We start from the raw sequence: 26,102 nt of genomic DNA, 5'->3' as shown, positions 1-26,102 counted from the left end.
CTAAAGTTTAACTTAGTTGTTTGCACAAGGTAAAGAACAAATTTTTAGGGAAGAAAGATAGACTTACATGATATAGAGTCAACATGTTCAATATTTAGTGGAGCTAAACCTACAGTATTCTCTATCATTTTACCAAAAAGATTTTGGAAGGCTGGATCAAACTTAAGCAGGGGGAACCAGTTGGGGCAAACTAGCCTTGACCTCGTCTTCAGAAGCTCGGACAAGCCTTTTGAGCTGAATGACTCAATCATACTGGCTTTATCTTCAAATTGTATTTTCTTCTCTTGGTCTTTCTCATAGGTACAAAATGACAGACAACAAGAAGAATTGTAATCACCTAAAAAAAGAGAGGGAAAAAAAAAAAAGAATAATTGTAATCATAGAACATTTTACTACTTAGGATTCACTACAAGAGTTTTGGACTTTAATGTCAGTTGGAAAAAGTGAAACTTGATGTATAATGTCGGTTAAAAAAAACGGATCTTTAATGTCGGCTTTAAAACAACATTGAAGATCAGTTTTAATGTCGGTTTAGGTCTCAATTTTTTTTCTTACTTTATTAAAAAAATTTCTTTCATTTTAAACAAATATTCTCCCTCCCTTTCACTCTCTCTTACCAAACCCTCTCTTCTCCAAATCTTCTCTTTTCCTTTCACTCTTTCTTACCAAACCCTCTCTTCTTCAACAATGTAGAGTCCGATCTTCAACAACGGATCTTTGATTTCGTGGGCGTTGTCATTGTCGTGGGTCTCTGTCCAGCGTCCAACGTCTCTTCTCGTCCGGCGTTCCGTCTGGCGTCTCTTTCCGTCCGGCCATACAGCTTTGTGGGCATTCTTTCTTTTCCGATTCAATGGGTCCAGCGTTCATGGCGTTCCATCCAACCGTCCATAGATCTATACATTCGATGGGTCTATAGATCTAGTGGATCCGGCGTTCGTGGCATTCCATCCGTAGATCTGTCCAGCTGTCCATATATACGACTTGCAAAAACAGTGACCACACCTTACACAGCGTCCGTAGATCTGGTGTTCCATCCGTAGATCTGTCCAGTCGTTCGTAGATCCTTGGTATATCTTCTCGCCGTCTGTAGATCTTCTCGCCATCCGTATATACGACTCGCCGTCCGTAAATCTTCTCGCCGTCTGTGGAGTACAATTACTTAGATTTTTGCATCTTTTTATTTGAAGAGTGATGCTTACTACAATGCTATATCTACTCAATAATTTTATTTGTTCTTTTAGCCACTTAATGTTCCGATCTACATTTTCCAAATTGTTGTGTTAATAGCAACAACTTTAAGCACTCATGGAGAGACTAAATTCTAAATGCTATATCTACTTTAAGCATTCACTTATTGGCTGTTTACTTGGTGAGGTTGATTTTAGTTTCCAACTAATGATTTATACATTAAAATGGGATTTTGTTGTTTCCCTATTTGAACTATATAAGCTTTTATAAGAATAAGTATATTCAAGAAGATTGTCCACTCATACTTTCATGGTTTACTATTTTTTTAGGTGAGAATCTTTGTGGCCTGAGTTGGATCAATTGCTTCGAAATGAGGATGATGTAACAATAGTGACCACACCTTACACGGCTGCCATATCAGAATATCGAGTGGTATTCTATGATCCTGTAGATGTGACTGATGACAACAAGAACTGGATGAATGCAAATGGTCATGTTGTACATGATGCTTAACTTCCATTCAGGTTCTGAGAATTTGATATATTGAGTTTTGAGTTTAACTTGCACCACCTTGCTCCATCTGCAAAATTTAAAAATATGGAAAAGAAGTAGAAAGAATCTAACTTATTGTTTTATTGCTTGAAGATCTAATGTGGTTGTGAGGAAGGAGCTCCATACACCTGCATCTGATCGTTCTTGTACTCATCTAAAGTTTGATATTTCTTGGTCTACACTCAAGTAAGCAGCCTCAATTGGTGTCTATGAGGGACTTTGGTGATACCATTTTCTTAAAAAAAAAAATAATTACTTTGATTATATACCCAAATTACATGGGGGTAGGCTGCATAGAATGAAATATACACTTAGTCAGGAAACGTGTTTTAAGAAGGGATTTTCACAATAACAAGTTGACTGGACCGATTCCTCCGCAAATTCTTGTAGTGAATGGACATGTTTTAAGAAGGTTAACAAGTGGAGAAGGTGCACCCAACACAAAAAGGACTTCATAACAACATTAATAATAGGTATAAGGTAATATTTATAATATGCTTATCTTAAAAGTCTATTTGTTCAAAAGTGTTGGATTAGATTCAGTGTTGGAATGCTATGACTATCCTGCAGTTATGGTAGTCATAGCTTAGTTGTTTATGACTTCCATTGAGTGGTTTATGGTAGTGAAACTTTTTAGGCATCATTTGGTAATTTATATTTATGCATTATTTGTCTAAATGAATCTGTTTGGTGTGCTTTTTAGTTGCTTGAAGTTTTGGTGTTGCTTTAGGGGTTTTTTTACTTTTTAGTTATATGGATAATGTAAAACTTTTTAGTTGGAGATGCTAATTTCCTCCTTTCCTATTATATGTTGAATTCTTATTATATGTTGTTTGCCCATTTTTCTCTGCTTGTAGGAAGTCATGCTTTCAATTTGGATCAAATCTATGGTGGATGGTGGAGAGAACATAACGAAGGAGTAATTGAAAGACTATTTGGAAAACACTATATAATGACTAGTGTGTGTGCAATTCTGTTTGTATTTTATAGTTTACAAGTTTTTGTTTGTATTCTATACTTTAAAAGTAAATTCTCACTCTTGTTTGGATCAAGATTTACAAGTTTTTGTTTTTTCTCATGGTTACATTTCCGTTTATGGAAGGGGGCCAACTTTAATAAAAGATTCTAATGGATAACATGCAATAACAATTCAAGCCTTCATGTTGATTGAAGTTTCCTCACATTTGTATTCTCTCAATCTCTTCCTCTACCATATACTTTTAATGGTATTGTTTGTGTGTTTTTTAGGTGTTTGGAAGGGGTGGGGAGGAGATGGATTTCTTGCAACAGCAAGGAATTCACGTAAAAATTGTCCAAGGTAAGTGCATTTTTTAATACTTGCAGTTTTAAGCACAGTTTCTAAGTATTTTCAAGTGACTCTAATGATATGGAAATTCCTGTTTGATAAGTTATGGTGTGCTTATTTCTCTTTGGACCATATTGGATTAGAATGTAACACCCATTTATGATTCATGGGTACTATTTATTTGTAGTTTAGATTTGATTCAAGGTGCTTGATTTTGTGGATTGCATTATGGTAGTTTGCAGGTTATTCATGCACTATGATAGTTTTTATTACAACTTTTGAGATTTGAAGTACATTGTGAGCTAAATTTGCTTATTGATGTATGTGTTCTTGAATATTCATTTTTTGGGAATTCTGATAGTTCTGTTGAGAACAAGTGATTGTGAAATATTTTTGGGAGTGTGTTTCTTTGAACAGGTTCAAGGTAAATTTTTGGTTTTGTTGTGGTAGAATCGTTATGCTGTCAAAAATTTTGAAAAAGAAGATTCTTGAAAAAGGATTAAAGATTTTGAAAAAGAAGATTCTCTCATTTATTCAACTATTGAGTTTTCTTGTTTTGCAGGTACAACAAAGAAGTTAAGATTTGGTATCGCAACCTCTTTATGCTTTTTCTTGGGGAACTCTAGATCCAACACATTCACTACAAGAATTTTGCCTTGAATGTACCATTTATGCACATTCCTAATAAACACGGTTAGTTGAATATAAATTCTGATCATATTTTCACTTTCAATCCTTTATTTTAAATCTTTTCTGTTTGTGATCCTTTGAACAATAGTGGTCAGACAAAGATGCCTATAACTAGACACTGCTGAAGCTGGAGGGGTCTGTTCAAGAAGAATTATGAAAGGATCCATACTTACCAAGTGGAGAGGGACAGTAAACTTATAGTGTTTGTAAAATCATAATGTTTGTATTACTTGTAATTTGTGTTTTTAAGGCCTGAATTATTGTACGGCCTTTTAAATTATAATGTTATAGCAGAATTTGTGGATTAAATGTAATATATTTACAATCCATACATGAATAATATATCATAGCCACAGCGTTCGATGATGATGTGTCATGTTATACTTTTTGACCAAAAAAATGGATTCGACAACGAAGTTTAAAAAAAAACGGACAGATTCGGGCTTTAATGTCGGTTAAGAATTAAAAAAAACACAGGCTTTAATGTCGGTTGAAAATTTCATTGAAGGTCTTTAATGTCGGTTGCAACTGATATTGAAGGTTGTGTTATTGAAGCCCTTTAATTTCGGTTTAAAACTGACATTAAAGGCAATCGACAATAAAGGGCTTTAATAACACTATCTTTAATGTTGGTTGTCAACTGATATTAAAGCCCGAATTTCTTCTAGTGATTTAATCAAATCTTAACATATACATACATGAAAGTTTCATAAAATATTAAATTAAGATTTAACATTATATGAGACTTAGTAAAAGAAGAAATACAAGTAAGCTGCATTCAATCCAAGATTCGATCTCAAACTAATTGACAATAAGAAGAGAATAACTCGTATATCTTATAAAAGTTGTCAAATCTCTCATCTTTTTGATGTGGGGATATCCTCAACATGTGTCATTAAGATGATGTCTCACTTTAAGTTTAATATTCTTGAACCGAACACATTTGAGTTCATGAACTTTGATATACCATATATATTTATATAGATATTTTTTTTCTAAGAACATGAGTTGGCATTGAGATGTAACCTATGTTTATCTAAAAATGATGGAACAGTAACAAGAAACTTAAGAAAATATAATTCTCCAATGCACAATCTTTATAATATATTTCATTGAACTAGAAATTATTCAAATTTTGTTGAAAAAAAAATAGAAAAAAAAAGTGTCATTCGAAAGATGAAAGGTACTAAAGTAGGATAGAGAGAATTGTTAAGAATTGCCGTGTGCAAATTAATGAGAGCTCTAATACATTTTCATGGAGATAGACAATGAAAAAAACTTTCATTATCACCATAATTGTTACGTGCAAACAAGGGAAATTTCTCTCCAAGAGTTTCATTAGTGACAAAAATTAAAGTATATCTAGGGATAGCAATATATACATAAATTTCTCATTGGGGTATGTACCGACAAAATACTTCTTTTTATTCATTAATGACAAATTTGTTTCTATTACACCTCTGACTGATAATTCATGTTGTTCCTATCAGGTGTTATTGCGATTTTTTGAAACAAGTGAAAAATAAATGAATTTAATCTATTAAATTCATTCTTATATTATTAAAAACGGACATAGTTCAACTGATTACAGATGTGTTAGTGATCAAGAGGACTATGAATTGAATCTCCCTATCATTTATAGTACTAAAATAATCATTGTTATATTCAATTTGTTAATATTGAAAATTAATCATTGTCTATATATTTGGTCAAATAACTATTAAATTGAGTTATGTTTGACATATTATTCAATAGTTATTTTTATTTTATATTTTGAAGAGTTACGAAATTGTTAGTCTACAAATAGCAATCAGTTTCTTCTTTTTAAGTATCTCATTCCAATTTGAAGAGTTATCTTGTCCTCTTTTTTTCTTTCTTTTTGATATTGAGTTGAGTTCAGAGTAACTATTCAAAAACTCTGTTAGATTTGAGTCGTTTGAGATTGTTGACCTACCAGAATTAGTTGTTGAATCCTATAGAGATTTTCGATTTAGTATGCTTCCAACCGACATATGTTGAGTGAATAATCATCTTTAAAGCAATGCTTTCTAAACATGTCTTGATGATCTATTGACCTTTCACACGATCTTGAGGTTTTATTAGTTGTGGTTGTTGATGCCAAGTATTAGACAAGGTAAATATGTACCTAATCCTCTTATGGCAACAACCATGAATTTGTAATTCAGGTAAGATCATTACCTACAAGACAAGAAAAATATGCACATCAATGTGGTGTTTGCCACACAGGCTCTAATGATTAAGTTAGCAAAGAGATCTATGTAGCAAGTAGGAACTTTATGTATGTGAGGGGAATTACCCCTCTCTGGAGCTATTATGATATATCCATAGGTGTAGTTGGCCTAAGACTTTCCCTTTAAGGTTTCGAAGTTGCATTAGGATTGTCTTTTGGCTTTCTAGGCTAGAGTGTTGTTGAGGGGCATGCTCTATTTAATAGTTTTCTATAGTCAACCTCGACCTTAGTTGAGGCTGAACACTTTCTTTAGCCATTTTTCAAGCTTAGGATGATCCCTTAGGTCGTAGGGGTTTTGTGAAGCTCAGCTTCGGCCTTGGTCGAGGCCAAGCATGCTGGCTTAGGCTAGGTCCAAGACAACTCCCTTTCTTTAGGCCAATTTTTGTCCTAAGTGTCATTTTTGTCTCGAATTATATTATCTTGTTGATTTTGTTATTTCTGATTTTGTTAGGATGTCTTATAGGACATCTATGTTTTGTATGAGAAACCACATTCTATCATTACAGAAATTTAAGAGTGAAAAAATTTAGAGCTAAAGAAAAGTTTTTAGAAGAATGTGAGGCAGGGAGGGGCAAAATGGTTAGAGTGGAACAAAATTTAAAAGCTAAGGAGACAAAATTTTAGTCAAAGAAGCAAAAATTCAAATTAGATAAATAAACAAAGTTAGTGAGATACATATTGAGAAACTTCAGGAATACATACTTTAAAGAGAACAAATTAGAGACAAAATTTTGAGAGAAAAAAAGTGATCAAAGGAGTACATATAAAAAGAGGGAGAAAAAAGTAAGAGATATTTAAAAAAGGAAGTTATAGAGAGAAAAAAAAGTGAGGAAAAGAGATAGCATGCTAAAGTAGAGAGATTAAATAAAGTTGGAAATAGAGATTAGAGAGAAAAATTAGAGAATGAATATACATAATCTAAAGAAAAAATAAAGTGAAATAGGATAACATCATTTTTAATTTGAAATAATATTCATTTGAAAATAGAAAAACGTCCTATCTCCATTTTTAAATGGATCTAATTTTATAGACCTAAAAAAAATGAGTAACACCATTCTAAAATGATTATCAAACATGTCTTCATAAGTAGAATGTTGTAATGGGAATACAAAATAGCTATTGAAAAAGTTGTTTTTATATTAAAAACACTCAATATATGACATTGGGTGGGATTTTCTGTACATTTTCTTTACTTATTCCACTTCAACTCAATGTTAGCCACTTTTATGCTTTGCTGTTTTCTTCTAATGATTACATATGGACTATTATTTTTAGTTTTTTGTGGTTGGAAATTCAAAGGAAAGTTAGTTCAGATTTGGTAGGTAATCTAGATTAAGTTTTATATTTTTAGATCCATCAACAAATATGTTCGGTAAACATTTTCATCTTATTTTTAATTTTGTTATTCAAATAGTGTAGATTTTGAAAAAAAAAAAAAAAAAAAAACAATATTTTTATGTTTTTCTCTATTCAGATTTTGAATTTTTAATTTCAAATGTATAATTATATTAAAATGTTTTTTTAAAAAAATTAAAACTATAGTATTTCATTTTATCAGATTTTGAATTTCTAATTTAGAATGTATAGTTATATTTAAAAAATTAAAAAATTAAAGAAAAATTATTTCAAACGATAAAACTGTTGAAAATATTTATAAGATATAACAAAATTTTAAAACTATCAATGATATCTATCAGTGTCCATCAGTTTATCATTGATAGTTCTAAAATTTTTCCATGTTTTGTAAATATTTTTATTCATTTTTCTATATTTAAAAACAACCCTAATTAAAATATTTAATTTATCATCTCAAAATTTTTAATTAAAATATGTATTATATAATGTATAATTAATAATATGATATTACCAAATAGTAATTATACATAAAATTAACATATATAAAACATACCGATAAACTAATTCATAGTAGTTTATAGTTAGGATTGTTATTGAATATGGAAAAATGAGTCAACTTATTTATAAATATAACAAAATGTGATTGTCTATGAATGATAAAAACTAATAGATATCTATTATTGTCTATCACTGACATTGATAAATGTTTATCAATGTTTATCACTGTCTATTAGTAATAAAAGTGACATTTTATTATATTTATAAATATTTCTGATAGTTTTATCATTTAAAATAATTGACCTTATGTTTAACCTAATATTAGGTTTGTTTATACGTAGTTATATAATTTATAAATGTATTATCAAATACAATTGCTTAAATTTATTAATTCCTGAATGTATTGCCTTACCCATAAGAAAATATTGTGTTAATTTCAAATTTTCTAGGACTCTATTTATTTTCTTGGTCTATGTTTTTAATATTAAAGTATTTTATTATTAATTATAAATTTAGTCCCATTATACATTATGTCTATTAATCTTATATTGGTATCTTTATTGTATAATAAATATATCAACATCAACCTCAGTTATAATTCTATGTGAACATATGAAAAAATATTAACAAAGTGGCTAATATTTAATAACTTTTAACAAAAATAAGCTTCATAAATAAAGGCTTAATTTGGAGGAATAAAATAATACAAGATTCTGAAATGCTAAAATTTTAAACTCTCACTTCCAATAATATATATATATATATATATATTAAATAATCTCATAAATAATCCTCAAGAAGTATGTCTATTGGAACTTCATATCCAAATATCATGGAATAATCATCCAGTTCATTATCATCATCAGAGGTGAACTTTGGGGCTCTCAAGCTCTTTGCAATCTCTGAATCATGGCCTTTATTTAGCACATCCAATACCTATAATTTATTCCAATTAAAAACCAAAACAAAAAAAACATTTGGAATTAGTTAAGAATAATTTAAAGGAAACTTTCACACATAAAATAAAAAAAAATGTGAAACTATTTACAAAAATAGTAAAAAAGAATACCGATAGACGTTGATAGATTTTCATCAACGTCTATCACTAATAGATTTCTATCTACGTCTATCATTGATAGACTTCTAACATTTTCTATCATTGATAGATACTGATAGACTTCTATGAGCACCTATTAAATAAGATTAGAATTATGCTTTTTAAAAATAATTTCTCTTACTTTTTTATTTTTAAATTCCACTGATTTAAATCTCCAATTGTTAGATAATAACTTGGTTTTTAAAAAAGACTTTGATGTTTTCCGAATTTGGCTAAAATGATCTTGTATATGTTTGTTTAAAAAGGATTAAATATTTCTGAAATTTTAGTCTAAAAAAACCAATACAGTTTTCAAAAACAAAAAATCGAAGATATAATTATCATCAAACCTTAGAGTTTTGAGCTTTAAAAGAGGTAATCGTTTTAAATCTCTAATCCTAGTCATTATGTGTGTATATATATATATAAGCCAAATTATTGATTACTGTTTCTTATTTTGAATATTTACAACCACATATAAAATTTATAATAATATAAAAAAGAGATCCAAATGACAAAAAAGGTTGAAACATGCATTAAAGTAATTAACAACAGATTTTCTTCTCTTTTATTTAATAAAAAATAATTTCCAAATAAGCAGTAAAACACATGGTATGTTTTGCTTTTTCCTTTTTTCAGAAAACTAGAACAGAAGAAATAGAGGGAAAAAACATGTTACAAACTTAATTACAAAGAAAATCTTCACCTGTGAAATTCTTTCTTATTTTGTACTAACAACAAAACCATTCCTAAATCAATTTTAACCATATTATTTCCAGCATATCTCGACTTAATTATGAGACAAATATATATAATCCAACGTGATAGATTGGAATCGATTTTTACCATACTAGTTTACTTATTCAAAATTAATTAAAACGTTCGTCAACTAATTAAGATATATTTTTCATCAAGATCAGGTAAAAGATTTGATTCATTATCTTGTTTAATTACCAATTGACAAATTCATAAATTATGATAAATTTATTTATATCAACACACTTTGAGGAGTTCCTCCAACTTCAAATGTTGTGTTTGAATTAAAAAAGAAAAAAGTTTGCTTACTCAGAACTCAAAGTTGAAATGATGGATCTTTTTATGACTTGAAAATTATGGCATTCTCTCTCTTCATTTAAAGGCATATAAAATGTCAACTTTAAAACATGGGATGGAGAGAAGACAACAAGAACAGTGTAACACTTTTCTAACTACTAATTGGGTCCCTTCAAATTCATAATTCAATTAATATCCCCACACACACACAACATTATATAATGACCTATGACCTATCATATTGTCGTAGCATACCTCGCTCATCGACGGTCGCTCAACCGAGGACTGTCGAACGCAGCAAGAAGCAGCCAACACGACTCTTTGCAACTCCTTGGCATCGTAGCATTTGAGCCTCGGGTCGGCCAGCTGCCCGATCTCGCCTGACTCCATAAGAGGCTTTGCCTGTTCAAAAATTCAAAATTAAACCCCTTTTTTTTAATTAGTGAAGATTGAAGAAGATGGCATAGATTATTAATTAATTAATTAATTATTACCCACAAGAGAAGGCTTTGTTTGGATGAATCAACAGGCCTTCTACCAGTGACAATCTCCAAAAGAAGAACTCCAAATGCAAAAACATCAGTTTTTTCATCAACTAAACCATGCATGAAATATTCTGGTGCTAAGTACCCAAATGTGCCTGCATGGTGTGTCCATTTGTTTGGAAGCCATTTTGCTAGCCCAAAGTCTGTTATCTGCCTCACCCACCAACAGTAATGCATATATAACCAAGTCAAAACTAAATATATATATATATATATATATATCGACCATTTCAACTTAATGTCTATTTAGTTCTTAAGATTGATGTGTTAATTAGTGATCGAAAAACATAAGTGATGGAAATAAGAGATTCGATTGAAAAGAAGAAATTGTATTTCATATTTTCAAATTCGGAATCCGAATCACAATTTAAACAATTTGTTCAAAATGTGGCTCACAATAGGTTTATAAACTATGGAAATAGTTCTAATTGCGACTAAATATTAAGTTTAATCTCAATTGTTATTAATTAATTTATATACATATTTTATGTTATAAATTTTATCATATATTATGTTAGGGATAACGAACCTTCAGATATGTTATATGATGTTGTTTATTTTGGTCATAAACACTTATTGTTTTGCTTTTAGTTTTACCCAAAAAACTTCATACCGTTGAAGATGCTTGTCTTCCTTTATAAACTTATGATTTTTTTTTCTATTTTAGATTAATGTGAGACTTTTATCACATTCTCAACATATTATACTTTATTTTAATTTAACAAAAGTAAAATAAGTTTATAAAATGTAACTATATGTTTTTCGGAACTTTTATTTTTTTTGTTTTAAATACAATTTTATATTTGAAGATTTTAAATTCAAATATTTTTGGATACATTGAAGCAATAAAAATATTGTTTCTCAAATTTTCACTATTTAAATAAGAATTCAAAAACAAACAAATATTTGTTGAATCCATCCGGCTCAATGAATCATAAAATATAAAACAAAATTCATATTGCTTAAAGCCCTGGAGTTAATTAAATTGATCTAAATAGTTCCTGCATTTAATCGTTAAACCGACTAACAATCTTTTACATGTCAAAATGATTTTTCTAAGATAAATGAGTTACTCATTTCATTGTCAATTGATTTTGAGATAAAATCCTATATTTATTTACATAATCTAAAAGGGTAAAAGAAAAAAAAAAAATAGATTCATATGAACTTAGAAAATACATTTTCAATAAATCTTATTACACTATAAAAAGCAAATAAATATTAGAATTTATAGATATATTATATATTACCTGGGGTTCATAATCAGGGCTAAGAAGAACATTAGACGCTTTGATATCTCTATGGATTATGCGATGTTTGCAACATTCATGAAGATAGTGCAAACCTCTTGCAATTCCCACAGCAATCTTGTATCTCACTGACCATTCCAAAATTTTGCTTGTTTTCCCTATCAAAATTATTTCACCACTTAAAAATGCTTTATTTTTTAATGTTATTCTTTCTCAATTCCATATCAACATAACATATATTTAGTTAAAAGGATGAATTGAATATAAAAATTCATGTCAAATCGAACATAATTTATTGGCATTCGAATGTTCTAGAAATTACGAGGTCTGTGGTTCGAATCCCTTACACCTAAATATACTAAAATAAAAAATAAAAAAAAAATTAGCAACCATGTAATTAAGCACTTCTTATGTAATTTCACGTACATGAAACTCATCTTCTATACTACATTACATGTCATTCTTAGCCCAATCACATAAATAAAATCTAGAGTTGCCTAACTTTTTTTTTTCTTTTCTTCTTTCATTTATAGGAACATTTGGATTGAGAGAAATCGTCCAAATGTTTACAGACATGGAGAGACCTTAGAAGAAGGTTTGCTCCGCAATAGGGTTTAAATGTCTTTCGATTTGAGTGTTTGTTTCATAAGTACGTCGAAATTATCTATTAGGTCTTGTCTTTTTTAATTGGAGCTAGCCTTTTGAATCTTCTGAGTAATTATAATTGATAGTACTTTTGGGACTAATAGTTAAATGTAACACGAAATTTATAAAGAATAGAAAATATAATAAAATCTATCAGTGATAGACTCTATTACTGATAAGCATCTATTAGTGATAGACCATGTCGCTTATAGAGTCCTCTTAATGATATGGTCTATTACTAATAAACTCTAAAAGTTGGATCTAAACTTTGTTGCATGCATTGTGTTATATTTTCTAATACTTTGAACAAGATTGTTATATTTGCACTTGTCACTTGGATCTTGTTTAGTTTAGGTCAATTTTTCGGCCTCTTTTTCTGGGCTGCTTTCCTTATAGTCCCATCTTTTTTTTTATGGCCCATATTTTTATAGTCCCATCCTATGAGATAGACAAACACACACATAGCCCAAAACTAGGGAAGTATGAAACCAAACAGGTTGGGTTACGTCATGTGTTTGTACAAAATTGACCTGGGTTAGATCGAGTTGTTTCTAAGGAAATCCGACCCGACTCAACTCAATTTCACTCCTACCTAAAATAGGTAAGTGAATTGGGTAAAATATTGTATAGTTTAATGATAGGATGTATGAGAAATGAAAGTAAGTAGAGGTCAGAGAAAGAAATAAAGTTGGTTAAATAATTACCATGCAATGCAGAAGAAAGGTTTCCATTTTGAGAGAAGTTGAAGATGAGATAAAGGCCATTTTCAATGCAACAACCAACCAAAGAAGCTGTGTTTGGATGAAAGACATGACCAATTATTCCAAGTTCCATAAGAAATTCCTTCTCCTTGTTACCATCTTTGTTGTCTTTTGTTAGTCTCTTCACAGCAATCATCTTTCCATCACATAGTTCTCCTTTGTAAACTTCTGAATACCCCCCTTGCCCTACCATGTTATCTGATTTAAACCAAAACCAAAAAAAAAAACCCTTCAAATATTAGCACAAAAATCCTACCTTTTATTTTTGTTTTTATTTTTAAAATGGACTATTTTCAAATAAAGAAAAACAAGCCAACTTATTTATTAATATAGAAAAATTTTATTATCTATCCGTAATAAATATCTATGACGATCTATTACTGATAAACTATGATATTTTAAAAGTTCAGAAATCAAAATATAAACATTAGGAGTTTAGAGATAAATGGAACATTTTAAAATTTTTCATAAGATTCGAGTTTTTCCCCTATCTTGTGGAAGTGTCCTTACTAAACGTCTTTAAATGCATATTATTTTTTTTAAAAAAAAAAAAAAAAAAAAAAGCAACAAGAAAGAGGTAAAAGGGAAAATTACGCTTTTATCTCTCAAATTTAATGTATGATATCTACTTCTCTCTTGAGTTTTTAAAATATAGGTGCATTTTGTCTATAAATGTTTTAAAATGTAACTTCTTAATCTCCAAAACTATAAGAATGAGTTTAAAAAATTCGTAAATATTTTTTTTATTATTTTCAATTAGAAAAATAAATTTTCAATAATGTATTCTCTCTAAACTTATTTATAAAAATTAAAATTTTAATTTAAAATGTCATATAATTATTTAAAATAATAAAAATTACTTTAATGGCCTTTTAGAGCTATTCTTAAAAACACGAACATTAAAAGGTATATTTTGAAAACTTAGGTGTGAAATACACTTATCTTTAAAAGTTTAGAGACTAAAAAGATATATTCTGAAAATCAAAGTATTAAATGTAACTATTTTTCAAAACTTGAGAATTAAAAAATAATTTTTCTAATAATTAATCTAGAAAATATATGTGCATACTTTTTATTGTCTCGATAAAATAAAAAAAAAAACATCATAATTTATTTTTTGATAGTATGGGGAAGCTAGTTAAGTTTTGTTCCTTTCATGTTGCTAGAATATTTTACTATGTTTGTGCTCAATCATATAAAAAAAGTCTCTGTATGCATAAATACACTTTATACTTCTCTAAGGAAAAAAAAAAAAGTGATAAGGTTCATCTAAATTTCAATCTGGGTTTCTCATAAGGGGATTTTCAAAAATAAAAAAATTAGGAAAAATATTTATAGAAAATAACAAAATTTAATTATTTTAGTCTTTTATCCGTTTCTATCGCTAATAGAAGTTTATCGGTGTTTATCAATATTTTTTCTTCTATTTCGATAAATAGTTTGACATTTTTTCTGTGAAATTTCGATTTTCATAACTTCGAATTTGTATGTTTAAGCATGCAAATTTGTAAATCCACGTTCAAAAGATGAGAGGCAGCCACATTACGACTACCCTTTTAAATTACTTCTAAACAGAAAAAATGAATAATAAACTCCAAACGAAACCAAAAAAAAAATTGTCAAATTTCATCAAAAAGGATAACAGAGCTTGTGAAAAAGAAACCTGGATGGAAATTATTTGTAGCATTCAAAATCTCCTCATAGCTGAAACATCTCAACAGAGGCTGAGCCGATTGCTTCTCAGAAAAGCTACAATTTCTCTTCCGAAAAGGCGACCCAATAAACGATGATATCAATTTACATGGCGACAGTCGCTGTCGTCGGTCACCGGATTGGGATTTGAAAGGGGAAATGAGTGGCGGAGGAGAGCCGATGGTGCTGCAGTCGCCTGACGTGGAGGAGTCGTCCTCCGTGGTGGTGTTTGAAATGGAGTCACCGGAAGCTTCGACCTCATCGTCTGCCACCACGAGTGGCGGAACCCTATTGTTCTCTGCCTTTTGAGCTCTGAAAACATCTCCCTCGCATTTTTCTTCTCCTGCCATTTGAAAATGATTTTGTTTTATTTATAAGTTGAGAAGTTTGAGACCCTTTGTTCCAAAGAAATCGTGTTTATGAAGGCTGTTACCTGATCATTGATTTTAGGTTTTACAATGTATTTTTTGAATTCAACCATTTAAGAAGTATGGATCAAATCATCCATTTTTTAGATATATAATTGATTACTTATCAATGGACCTATGTTCGGGTTCACAATTCAATTAAAAATTTGTAGTTATGATTTGGGCATCCTATAGTTTTAAAAGTTTTAACTTTATCCTTAAATTTAGTTACTATTATTTTTATAGTTTCGATCTAATTTTTCTAATTTAGTTAAACCCTAAAGATTATCTTTTTATTATAATTTACCTAGAGCAACTTACATCTATTTCTTTTTTTACTCAACTTTAAATTTTAGTTTAGTTTAACCGTAACGGACGATATGTTAACCATGTAATCCTTAAATAATAGTCAAAATTAAATTCCATTGATAAATTCATAAATTAATTTAATAATAATGACAAAACAACTATTAAATACAAAACTCAAAATTTAAACCATGGATAGAAACTTTTTAAAGTGCAAAAATGAGATAGTTACAATTATTAAAAAAAAATTAAAAAAAAATTATTAGAAACATTTTAAAAACAAAAATAAAATAAAAACAGCCTACTAAAAAACAAAATAATTATCAAACATCAACTTGTCTTATTTTATTTTATTCTTAATCTTCCTTGTACCTTTAGATGGAAGAGAATCAGAATCAGAATCCAAATTTTGCTTCAACTGTTCTTGCTTTCCCAAGAAGACCAGAGTACATTTCTCAGGAACATTCTCAAAACAATACCTTGCGATGCTGGGGGTTCTAATTCAAAAATTATAATAATATAAGAAACAAAATCATCCCTGATCAACCCAAATTACTAATTTACATTCTAAAACTCATACTTTTAGCTTCCTTACCTGTTTGACTTGTTTCTCGCACCACGAAGAACGAGGAGGTCGGCTGAAATCGACTTCGCTTCTTCAGTCAAACCTCTGCCAATGCTCGAGTTAAAACCGACTCTGGCTTCCAAATTTACCTGAAAATGACATTTTTCAGGTATGCAGGTTTAGGTTCAAAGTAGACTATTATATTAAGTACTTTGTTTTTAACATAGTTGATTTACCTGCTTGGATTGGCTAATATTGGCGAACTCTCCGAGAATCGATATGACGTAGGCTTTTGCTCGACGAAGCTGCGATTGAATTTTCATTGTCATGTTTGTCGATCCACGCTTCTTTGTATCGTCGCTGACTATCATTCAATTCAAAGAAAACATATCGAAATTGGAACAAAACAAATTTTTGAATTGAAGAAAGTTGGGTGAAGTTAATCTAACCAAGAACATGAGTAGCAACAATGCAATCATGTTGATGAGCTAGAACTGTGATTGCCCAAGAAAGAAGCTTCTTGCTCTCGTCAATGTCGTCGGAAGGAATCCCGACGAGTATCTTAACCGGTGACGTGAACCCCATGACCTCTTCACCACCAAGAAAATGGCTTGGAAAAATTGAAATATTGGATTGTGAGTATGAGTGTAAGAGAAGTTCTTGTTATGTTTTATTTGTACATGTGAAGCTAAGGACCAGAATGGAAAGATAGGGTTTAGAAATAATGCAACAAAATGATTAAGTTTCAGTTGAAGTGTGAGGCCACCTTACCCTAGCTTTCATTCCAATATTCTTGTTTAAGAAGCATAAATGAAAACTTTCTCAAAGTATATAGGAACAAACATAAGTTATTATCTCTCTTCTCTCTCTTGTTTTCTTTTTGAATCTCATAAGGACATTTAAGTGTTGTGGTTGGGTGCTTTGAGGAATAAGCAAAGGAGGGGGAGAAATTATGCAATTTATGATTTTGTCTTGCCATGAAAGCCAAATAATTTTTTGAGAAGCCTTTTTTCATATAAATATTTATAAGAATTATATTGATTTGTGGGATTTGGTAGCAAAAGTTATAGCCACTTAGAAAGAGTTCTTTTTTCACTTTATTACAAACACAAGACTTGGGGATGCATCTTTCTTTCACTTTTTAATTGGTCCCATTTTATTTTTAATATATCTTTTTTCAACAAGCTAACAATGGATTTGAATATATTTTATGCTGGGTGTTGTTGAAAGCAATGATAAATTTTTATTCATACAACTCTGGAAAATTGATATGTGTGTATAATAATTTAGTTTTGATAGCTTATGTTTTGTAAAGTTTTAATCTTTGAACTTTATTAGTATAACAAATTTAGTTGCTATACAAACTTCATCCATAACATATATAATATTGCTAAGATGAAACGAGGTTTTTCTTAGGAGTGTGAACAAAATCTCACATTGTTTAGAGAAGGAAATAATCATGGGTATATAGATAAGAATAATTATCTCCATTTGTATGAATCTTTTTGGGTGGTACCAAAAGCAAAGCCATATGTGAAGGTCTGTTGTCCATATCGGGATCAAATATATTTACAAACTAACAAAAACTAAACCATTGTATAAAAAAAATCAGTACTTCACCATGATAAAGTTCATGGTACGGGACTATTAAACTTCTACAAATTTAAAAGGATAAAAGAAATAATTGTTGATCCTACACTTGGTAGGGTTGAATCAACCTTTTTTAATCTAAATTATAAATTTCATCCATCAAATTTGGTAGATTGTATCAGTGTAACCCTAAACTTGCAATTGCAGTTAAGAACATCAAACTTGAATAACCGAAGCAATTTACACCATTACTTAAATTTTCATTTCAATCGCAATTACAAAAGTTTTCCACATATGCCCAAAGTCATGTGTTGATCTATGATTTGTACTTCTTTGTTACTTAAGAAAAACAAAAGCTAAAAAATTATAGTGGACTCACCGAAGTGTTTTTCAATTTTAGGACATGGCTTTTATTCACTTCCTCCTATATGTTATATGATTATGCTTCTTTTTCCATTTTGGTAATGGATAAGTTTTCAAATTCATATCAAGATTATACTCTCTATCCATTGGCTTTTAGTTCAAACAAATATTATATGCAAAAGACTTTCCTTTAATGAAGTACTCTCATTTTCAACTCCATGGTTAACAATTGGTTTGTTGTTCTTTTTATTTTTCATCAGCCTCAAGCTCAATTTTTCCTCCATCACCAACAGGAAGCCCAATACTTTCAAAATTGCCTTAGTTGCCATCTTTCACCTTCATCGTCTCTGGAATAAATGTCGCCTTCATCATTCATAAGACCATCGACAGGGTCGACACAACAAATTCATTGTATTCATGCGCATCGCTCTATCCATCAATGTTTTTCCTTGTTCTCACCTACATTTTAGTCGAGGTCAAACTCCTCACAATCCAAGTCATCGAAACTGCCATTGTCATTAGTCCATGGTTCAAAATATTGATGTAAATAGAAATATTGAGACCATGATTTTATGGAAATATCGATGTAAATGTCATAAAACTTTACAAAAATTGATGAGAATGGTTATAATTAGGAAAAAATTTTAAATGACAAATATTTACAAATAATAACAAAGTATCACAATCTATATGCGATAGATCATGATAGACAATGATAGAATATCATCTGTGTCTACATATGGTATTCTATTGCTTGAAGGGATCGAATCCCGAGGGAAAGCGTATGAGTGCCTTGCATTTCGTTCTTTTAATTTAAACGAAACAAAATCAGCACAAAAATAGAAGCAAACAGGGGATAAACATTCAGTAAACCAACATGTTATTAAAGAAAAGGGGAAGAAGAATATCACATACCTTTGTCGCTTGAAGGGATCGAATCCCGAACTCTTCACGATTTCTTCATCGTCTTCTCCGAAACGATTTTGCAACGAACAATAGACACCACCACAAGTGAGACCTTGTTATTCTCTAGGAACCAATGAGAGAATAGTGGTCTCTCACACCTTGGTTGAAGAAGAATAATAGGGAATATGGAGAAGAGAAATTTTGAGAGGAGAATAATTTTTTAGGCTAGGATTTCATTTCACAAAATGAATTCCCTTGCCCTAATTTGGGCAAAATGATGAATTTATATGGAGACTTTCTTCATAGATTTTCTAATACTTTATGTGGATGATATTTTACACATTGGGAATGATGTAAGGTACCTTATTAACATTAAGAAATGGCTGGCAACCTAATTCCAAATGAAAGTTTTGGAAGAGGCGCAGTATATACTTGGGATCTAAATCATCAAGGATCACAAGAAAAAAATGCTAGCTCTGTCTCAAGCAACTTATATCGAAAAAAAAAAAAAATATTGACTCGATATTCGATGCAGAACTCTAAGAAGGGTTTGTTACCTTTCAGGCACGGGGTTCACTTGTCTAAGGAACAGTGTCTGACACTTCAAGAAGTTAAGTATATGAGACGTATTCTCTATGCCATGACTGTGGGTAGCTTAATATATGCTATGCTCTACATTAGGCTAGACATTTGTTATACAGTGGAAATTTTCAGTAGGTACTACTCCAATCCAAGGTAAGACTACTGGATAGTGGTAAAGAATCCTCAAGTATCTTAGGAGAAAAAGGGACTACAAGTTAGTGTATGAAGCAAATGATTTTATCCTTACAGGATACAGAGACTCTGATTCCCAAACTCACAAGGATTTTAGGAAATCCACGCCAGCATCAGTGTTTACCCTGAACGAGGGAGTTATAATATGGCGTAGCATCAAGCAAGGATGCATTGCATAGTCCGCTATAAAAGCTTAGTATGTAGTTGCTTGTGAAGCAGCAAAATAAGCAATTTGGCTTAGGAAGTTCCTAAGCGATTTGGATGTGGTTCCAAACATGATCTTGCCCATCACATTATACTTTGACAATAGTTTTGGTAGTAGCCATTGCTGATCTATTTGGAAAGACTCTCACGGCTAAAGTGTTTGAGGATCATCTAAAGAATCTAGGTCTACGAGACATGTACATGGGATAATCTAGGGTAAGTAAGAGATGTGTAATGGGTATACAGATTGAATGAACTCTAAAACTAGAGAACCAGTGAGCGGAAGTAGATCATTCCAAACTCCATTGTGAAAAAACATAAAAATTTACAATTATAGAGAAACAGTTATGCATTAAAGTCAAATTACAACATGCTTTTTAATTAAAAACAAGGGATCGAGTAAACAATACCTTTAAAGAACTCTTTTTTCATGTATTTCCCTCGATCGTTTAGCAACTCAGAAAATAAGCACGAAGGCAACGAGCCTCTGGAAAATCCTCGATCACCAGCGAGTACAAATCGATCCTCGATCCTCGAATAGAACTCGACACCACTATAAGGTTACCTTGGTATTTTAGGTGTGAGAATCCAAGAGTTGTAGGCTCTGTATGAATTTGGATAGAGGGATGGAGGAAGTAGAAGGAGTAAGCGATCGAGTAAAGGAAAGAACAATTGTGTAGAAGATATCAGTCTGTCGCATAGACTCGATCCTTGATCTTGTTGAATTAGGCACTATCGTATAGTGAACTCGATCTCTATCGTCTAGCGTCTCAACAAGCAATATAATTACTTGATGTGTAATGAAAAACTATTTTTCATCCTTATCCCATTTAGCTATAAACCGTCTAAAACCACCCACTAAGGTTGGTTATCGAAGAAAAAGAAACTAATTATTTCATAATTAATAAATTATAAATAAATATAATAACTAACTGATCATATTATATTTATAACATAGAGTTTTAATATTGCATCATATGCAACATATAAAGCATGGTTCTTTTTCTCTTTTTATGGCATTTAATATAAATCATATTTATATTAATTCCTCCAATCAAATAATAATATATCAAATACATTAAATCAATTATATCATATATAATCAAATTCTCTTTTGTTAATTTGAACATTTCAAACTAACCCAAAAACTGATTCTAAACTTGAATCCATTGAGCTACCAAGGGGACCTTATGGACCAGTAGTTTGAAGCTCCAACGGTACGTGAATAATAGACTAAACTCTTTAATTATGATATCCACCATCCGTTAACTTTCGGGCACTCCACTAAAGACCAACATCTGCACTTTTCGCACTATATATATATTTCTATGTCCATTGGATATAACCAATCAATAGTACGATGACCCTTCACAAATCGCTAGATCGATTTTACCGTTTTACCCCTGTAGTTATATCTAACTCTTTAATTACCACTGATCCCTTTAATGAACAATAGATCATAGTCCCACTATGACTAAACTCTTCTCGGGCCAAGAGAAGATGTGGTGCCATATTGTTCAAGCCCCAAAATCAGTCCTTAAGGGAGCAATTTATCTACTTACCCCTGCTTTGGGGAAGGAGTGAATTCCATCTTGTGTACCTGAGTTCCCAGCTCCCCAATCAGACGAATCCCCAAAGTGGTAGGATTGAGTCGGCGATCTAGCCACTCGCATCTATGCAAATCAAATGTCCACCCTCATAGGTAAGAGTTCACAACTCATTCAGGATTAAGGTCATGTTATCTATGGTCATCCTAGTGAAATGAAAGTCTCTGTCATGAACGACGTTATATAACGAGACTAAATATTCTGTGGTCCTGTCTTATACAAACTCCTTTGTATAAGATATCTCCACTCGCATATCTCCACATGAATGATCAGGATCAGACCATTTGTAGCACTTTACACCATTTGTAACACCTAGAAAGCAGGTCACACTCGTAGTGTCACAATGATAAGGTATTCCTCTTTTATCTATATACTACAGACCATTTAGGTTATCACTTAAAGCATGATCCACTTGTATGTCTCCACATACATGCATAAATTACAACGATAACCATGGATCTTAGTTTATTGGTTTGTGGTTAATGAAACTAAAATATCTCATATTTCATAGATTGAAATGAATAAAATATCCCATATTATAAATCACAAAATATTTGTTCATACATGTGTTTACAAACTACAGAACCCTACGAGATTTAGGGCATCAACTCCAACATAGATGCCCTAGTTTATTCTATTTATCATTATCTCACCTTTTGGATTGTGCACAACCCACTTACTAAAGTTTCAGTTCAAGTGGGAGTTTGTTGGGTTTTACGCCCTACAACTCGTAGATAGTAAATGTTATTAATTGACCATCATCAATAAAGAGTTATAGATATTAAACCACTAAATGTTATTGTTTGTATTGTTGTCTATTTTATCTTAATAACCCTAAATCCAATAAATTAGCATCCAAGGTTGTCTTATGAGTCTTGAACTGTATGTGGAGACATATAGGGATCAATGTTCAATATACAGCCTAAAGGGTCTATGGTATAGTGATAAGACTAGGTACTTTATCCTGGTAACACTATGGATACGACCTACTTTGTATTTGATACAAACATAATGATCCAACGTATTCGTGTAGGTAACACAGGAGTGGGGGTATCCTAGGAAATGAGTTTGCATTAGACTGGACCGCGAAATAGTAATCGCTAGATGCAACACCGTTGGCAAGTTAGATTCCTATTTCAATAGGATGACCTAGGCGATTTATCTTAATCTTGAGTATATTATGAACTCTTGTTCACGAGGGACTATCCTTTGATTTGCATGAGTGAGAGAGGCCAGATCACTAACCAATATACCTACCATTTTGGGGACAAGACCGCATGTGGAGCTAAAAACATAATAATACAAGATGAAATTCACTCTTTCCTGCCTTAAGGGTAAGTAGATTATTTGATAGAACATGGAAGTCAATCCCAACTCTCAATACCTCATACACCTCAGCAAAACAGTGTATCAGAAAAGAGAAATAGAACCTTATTAGATATAGTTCGTTCTATGATGAGTTATGTTCAATTGCCTAACTCGTTTTTGGGGTATGCAGTTCAAATTTTGAACAATGTCCCCTCAAAGAGTGTTTCTAAAACACCTTTCGAGTTATGGAGAGGACGCAAACCGAGTTTATGTTACTTTAGAATCATAGGTTGTCCTACACATGTGTTAGTGATAAATCCTAAGAAGTTGGAACCTCGTTCAAAATTGTGGCAATTTGTTGGTTACCATAAGGAGACGAGAGGTGGTCTATTCAATAACCCTCAAGAATATAAAGTGTTTGTATCGAAAACAATACATTTTTAGAGGAAGACCATGTGAGAGATCACAAACTACATAGCAAAGTAGTATTAAGTGAAGCTACTGACATATCAACAAGGGTTGTTGATGAAGTTGGTCCTTCATTAAGAGTTAATGAAGGAGCCAGCACTTCAAGTCTGTCTAGTCCTTCTCAATTATTGAGAGTGCCTCGACGCAGTGGGAGGGTTTTGATACAACCTGACCGTTACTTGGGTTTAACTGAAACTCAGGTTGTCATACCAGATGATGGTATTGAGGATCTATTATCCTATAAACAAGCGATGAATGACATAGACAAGGACCAATAGGTCAAAGCCATGGACCATAAAATGGAGTCCATGTACTCCAATTCGATATGGGAGCTTATAGATTTACCTGTAGGGGTCAAACCCATAGGATGTAAGTGGATCTACAAAAGAAAGAGAGATGTAGTTGGAAAGGTATAAACTTTCAAAGCTCAACTTGTGGTAAGGGTTATACACAAAGGGAATGGGTTGACTATGATAAAACTTTTTTCCTTGTTGCTATGCTTAAGTCTATAAAAATTTACTCGTCCATAACGACATATAATGACTATGAGATATGGGAAATAGATGTCAAGACGGCTTTTCTGAATGACAATCTTGACGAGAATATCTTTATGTCTCAGCTCGAGGGGTTTGCAAGCTAAATTGATCCATTTATGGGTTGAAACAGGCATCCAAATCTTAGAACATTAGATTTTATACAGTGATCAAATCTTTTGATTTCAATCAAAATGTTGATGAACCTTATATCTACAAGAAAATCATCAAAGATAAAGTAGCTTTTCTAATACTTTATGTGGACGATATCCTACTTATTGGGAATGATATAGGGTACCTTATTAACATTAAAGAATGGTTGGCAACCCAATTCCAAATGAAAGATTTGGTAGAGACGCAGTATGTACTTATGATTCAAATCATCACTGATCGTAAGAACAGAACGCTAGCTCTATCTTAAGTAACATTAGACTCTAATTCCTAAACTGACAATGATTTTAGAGGATCATTATTTACCCTAAACGAGGGAGGTGTAGTATGGCGTAGCATCATGTAAGGATATGCATTATAGATTCCACTATGGAAGTTGAGTATGTAGTTGTACATAAAGTAGCAAAGGAAGCAGTTTGGCTCAGGAAGTTCCTAAGCAATTTGGAAGTGGTTCCAAATATGGACTTGCCCATCACCTTATATTGTGACAACAGTGGGCAGTAGCCATTACTGATCCATTTACAAAGGCCCTCATGGCTGATAACGGGCAGAAATGCACGTTATCATAGTACTAAGTTCTTAAACAATGTTGGATTGTGTTGATGAAATATGTTAATTTGCGTCCATTAAGCATCAATTTCATAATATTGCGGTCGCATGCGTTTAGAGCATTAGAACAGTTGATTTTTGTATTTTTGTGCAGAATATGCGTTGACGCAATGCAAGAATTGCGACCATAGAAAATCATTGGTCTAGTGCAACTTCACCGCAAGGCTTTGCGATGATCATGCTCGCAAACATTTGCCCAAGAAGGATCGTCGCAACTTGGTCAGTGCAACATGGTGGGCGCATCTAGGTGAAAGGCCAATTAACCGTGATGGGGCAGAAAGTTGATGACGCATCAGTCAGAAACTAAAGCTGTCCAAATTAAGTTGACAGCCGATAACGGTCACAAAGTACATTCAACTTTTCGGTGACAATTATTCGGCGCATCAGTCAAGAATTAAAGTTGTCCCATCTGTACAACCATGAGAGAGAAGCCGCCTTTCAGCGTGGATGCTCTATAAATACCAAGGGTATTCTCCAGAGAAGGAGTTCATCGTTCTTACAATCTTTTGTTCCACAAATTCACGCTGTTGTCCATAGTTTTCCTTTTCATTTTAAGGTGGAGCAAGAGAAGAGTGGTGGCATCGGCCCACTCTCTATTCCTACGCCGCAAGGTTCTCTCTCGAGTTGTTCTAAGAGCTTATATTGTGACAACAGTGGGCAGTAGCCATTACTGATCCATTTACGAAGGCCCTCATGGCTAAAGTGTTTGAGGGTCATCTAGAGTGTCTAGGTCTACGAGACATGTACATTATATAATCTACGAAAAATGAGAGATGTGTAATGGATATATGGATGCCTTAGTTTATTGTATTTAGTATTATCCCGCCTTTTGGATTGTTTACAACCCACTGACTACAGTTTTAGTTCAAGTAGGAGATTGTTAGATTTTATGCCCTAAAACTCATAGATAATAAATATTATTAAATGATTGTCATCAAGAAAGAGTTATAGATGTTAAATCAATAAATGTTATTGTTTTTATTGTTGCCTATTTTGTCTTAATAACCCTAAATCTAATAAACTAACATCCAAGACTATCTTATAAGTCTTGAACTATATGTAGAGACATACAGGGATCAAAATTCAAGATACAACCTAAAGGTTCTATAGTATAGGGATAAGGCTAGGTACCTTATTTTGGTAACACTATGAATATGGCCCACTTTGTATTTGGTACAAATGTAATGATCCAACACGTTCGTGTAGGTGACACGCAAGTATAGGTATCCTATGCAATGAGTTTGCATGAGGCTGGACCGCAAAATAGTAACCATTAGATGTAACATCATTGACTAGTTAGATTCCTATTTCAATAGGATGATCAAGGTGACTTAGTCGTAATCTTGAGTATATTATGAACTCTTGTTCACGAGGGATTTTACTTTTATTTGTCTTGGTGAGGGTGGGT

At 31.7% G+C, this 26,102-nt stretch overlaps 1 protein-coding gene and 1 long non-coding RNA gene across 8 annotated transcripts; one reads left to right on the top strand and one right to left on the bottom strand.

Annotated features, from left to right (window-relative positions):
- The first annotated feature begins 611 nt into the window (after window positions 1–611).
- On the top strand, window positions 612–3,671 carry LOC120080312. 6 transcript variants are annotated; one of them, XR_005482466.1, is made up of 7 exons: window positions 612–1,067; window positions 1,518–1,712; window positions 1,834–1,926; window positions 2,131–2,213; window positions 2,598–2,701; window positions 2,989–3,058; window positions 3,609–3,650. It is a non-coding gene; the product is annotated as an uncharacterized LOC120080312 (long non-coding RNA). The 6 variants fall into 6 exon arrangements; XR_005482463.1 differs by having other exon boundaries at window positions 2,598–3,058; window positions 3,609–3,671; XR_005482464.1 differs by having other exon boundaries at window positions 2,131–2,701.
- Window positions 3,672–8,492: 4,821 nt separating this feature from the next.
- LOC120080270 (probable receptor-like serine/threonine-protein kinase At5g57670) lies at window positions 8,493–16,818 on the bottom strand. 2 transcript variants are annotated; one of them, XM_039034890.1, is made up of 10 exons: window positions 16,611–16,818; window positions 16,398–16,525; window positions 16,192–16,310; window positions 15,969–16,093; window positions 14,855–15,226; window positions 13,135–13,389; window positions 11,786–11,943; window positions 10,485–10,685; window positions 10,246–10,392; window positions 8,493–8,777 (listed from the first exon to the last, which is right to left on the bottom strand). In XM_039034890.1, the coding sequence occupies exons 1-10, from the start codon at window positions 16,744–16,746 to the stop codon at window positions 8,622–8,624; spliced, it is 1,797 nt and encodes a 598-aa protein (XP_038890818.1). In that variant the 5' UTR covers window positions 16,747–16,818; the 3' UTR covers window positions 8,493–8,621. The 2 variants fall into 2 exon arrangements, with proteins under 2 accessions (XP_038890818.1, XP_038890819.1); XM_039034891.1 differs by having other exon boundaries at window positions 8,650–8,777; window positions 10,489–10,685.
- Window positions 16,819–26,102: the final 9,284 nt, after the last annotated feature.

This window comes from Benincasa hispida, chromosome 6 (assembly GCF_009727055.1).
Source record: "Benincasa hispida cultivar B227 chromosome 6, ASM972705v1, whole genome shotgun sequence".
Taxonomy (NCBI): Eukaryota; Viridiplantae; Streptophyta; class Magnoliopsida; order Cucurbitales; family Cucurbitaceae; genus Benincasa; species Benincasa hispida.
This window is presented reverse-complemented; position numbering and strand designations above follow the sequence as displayed.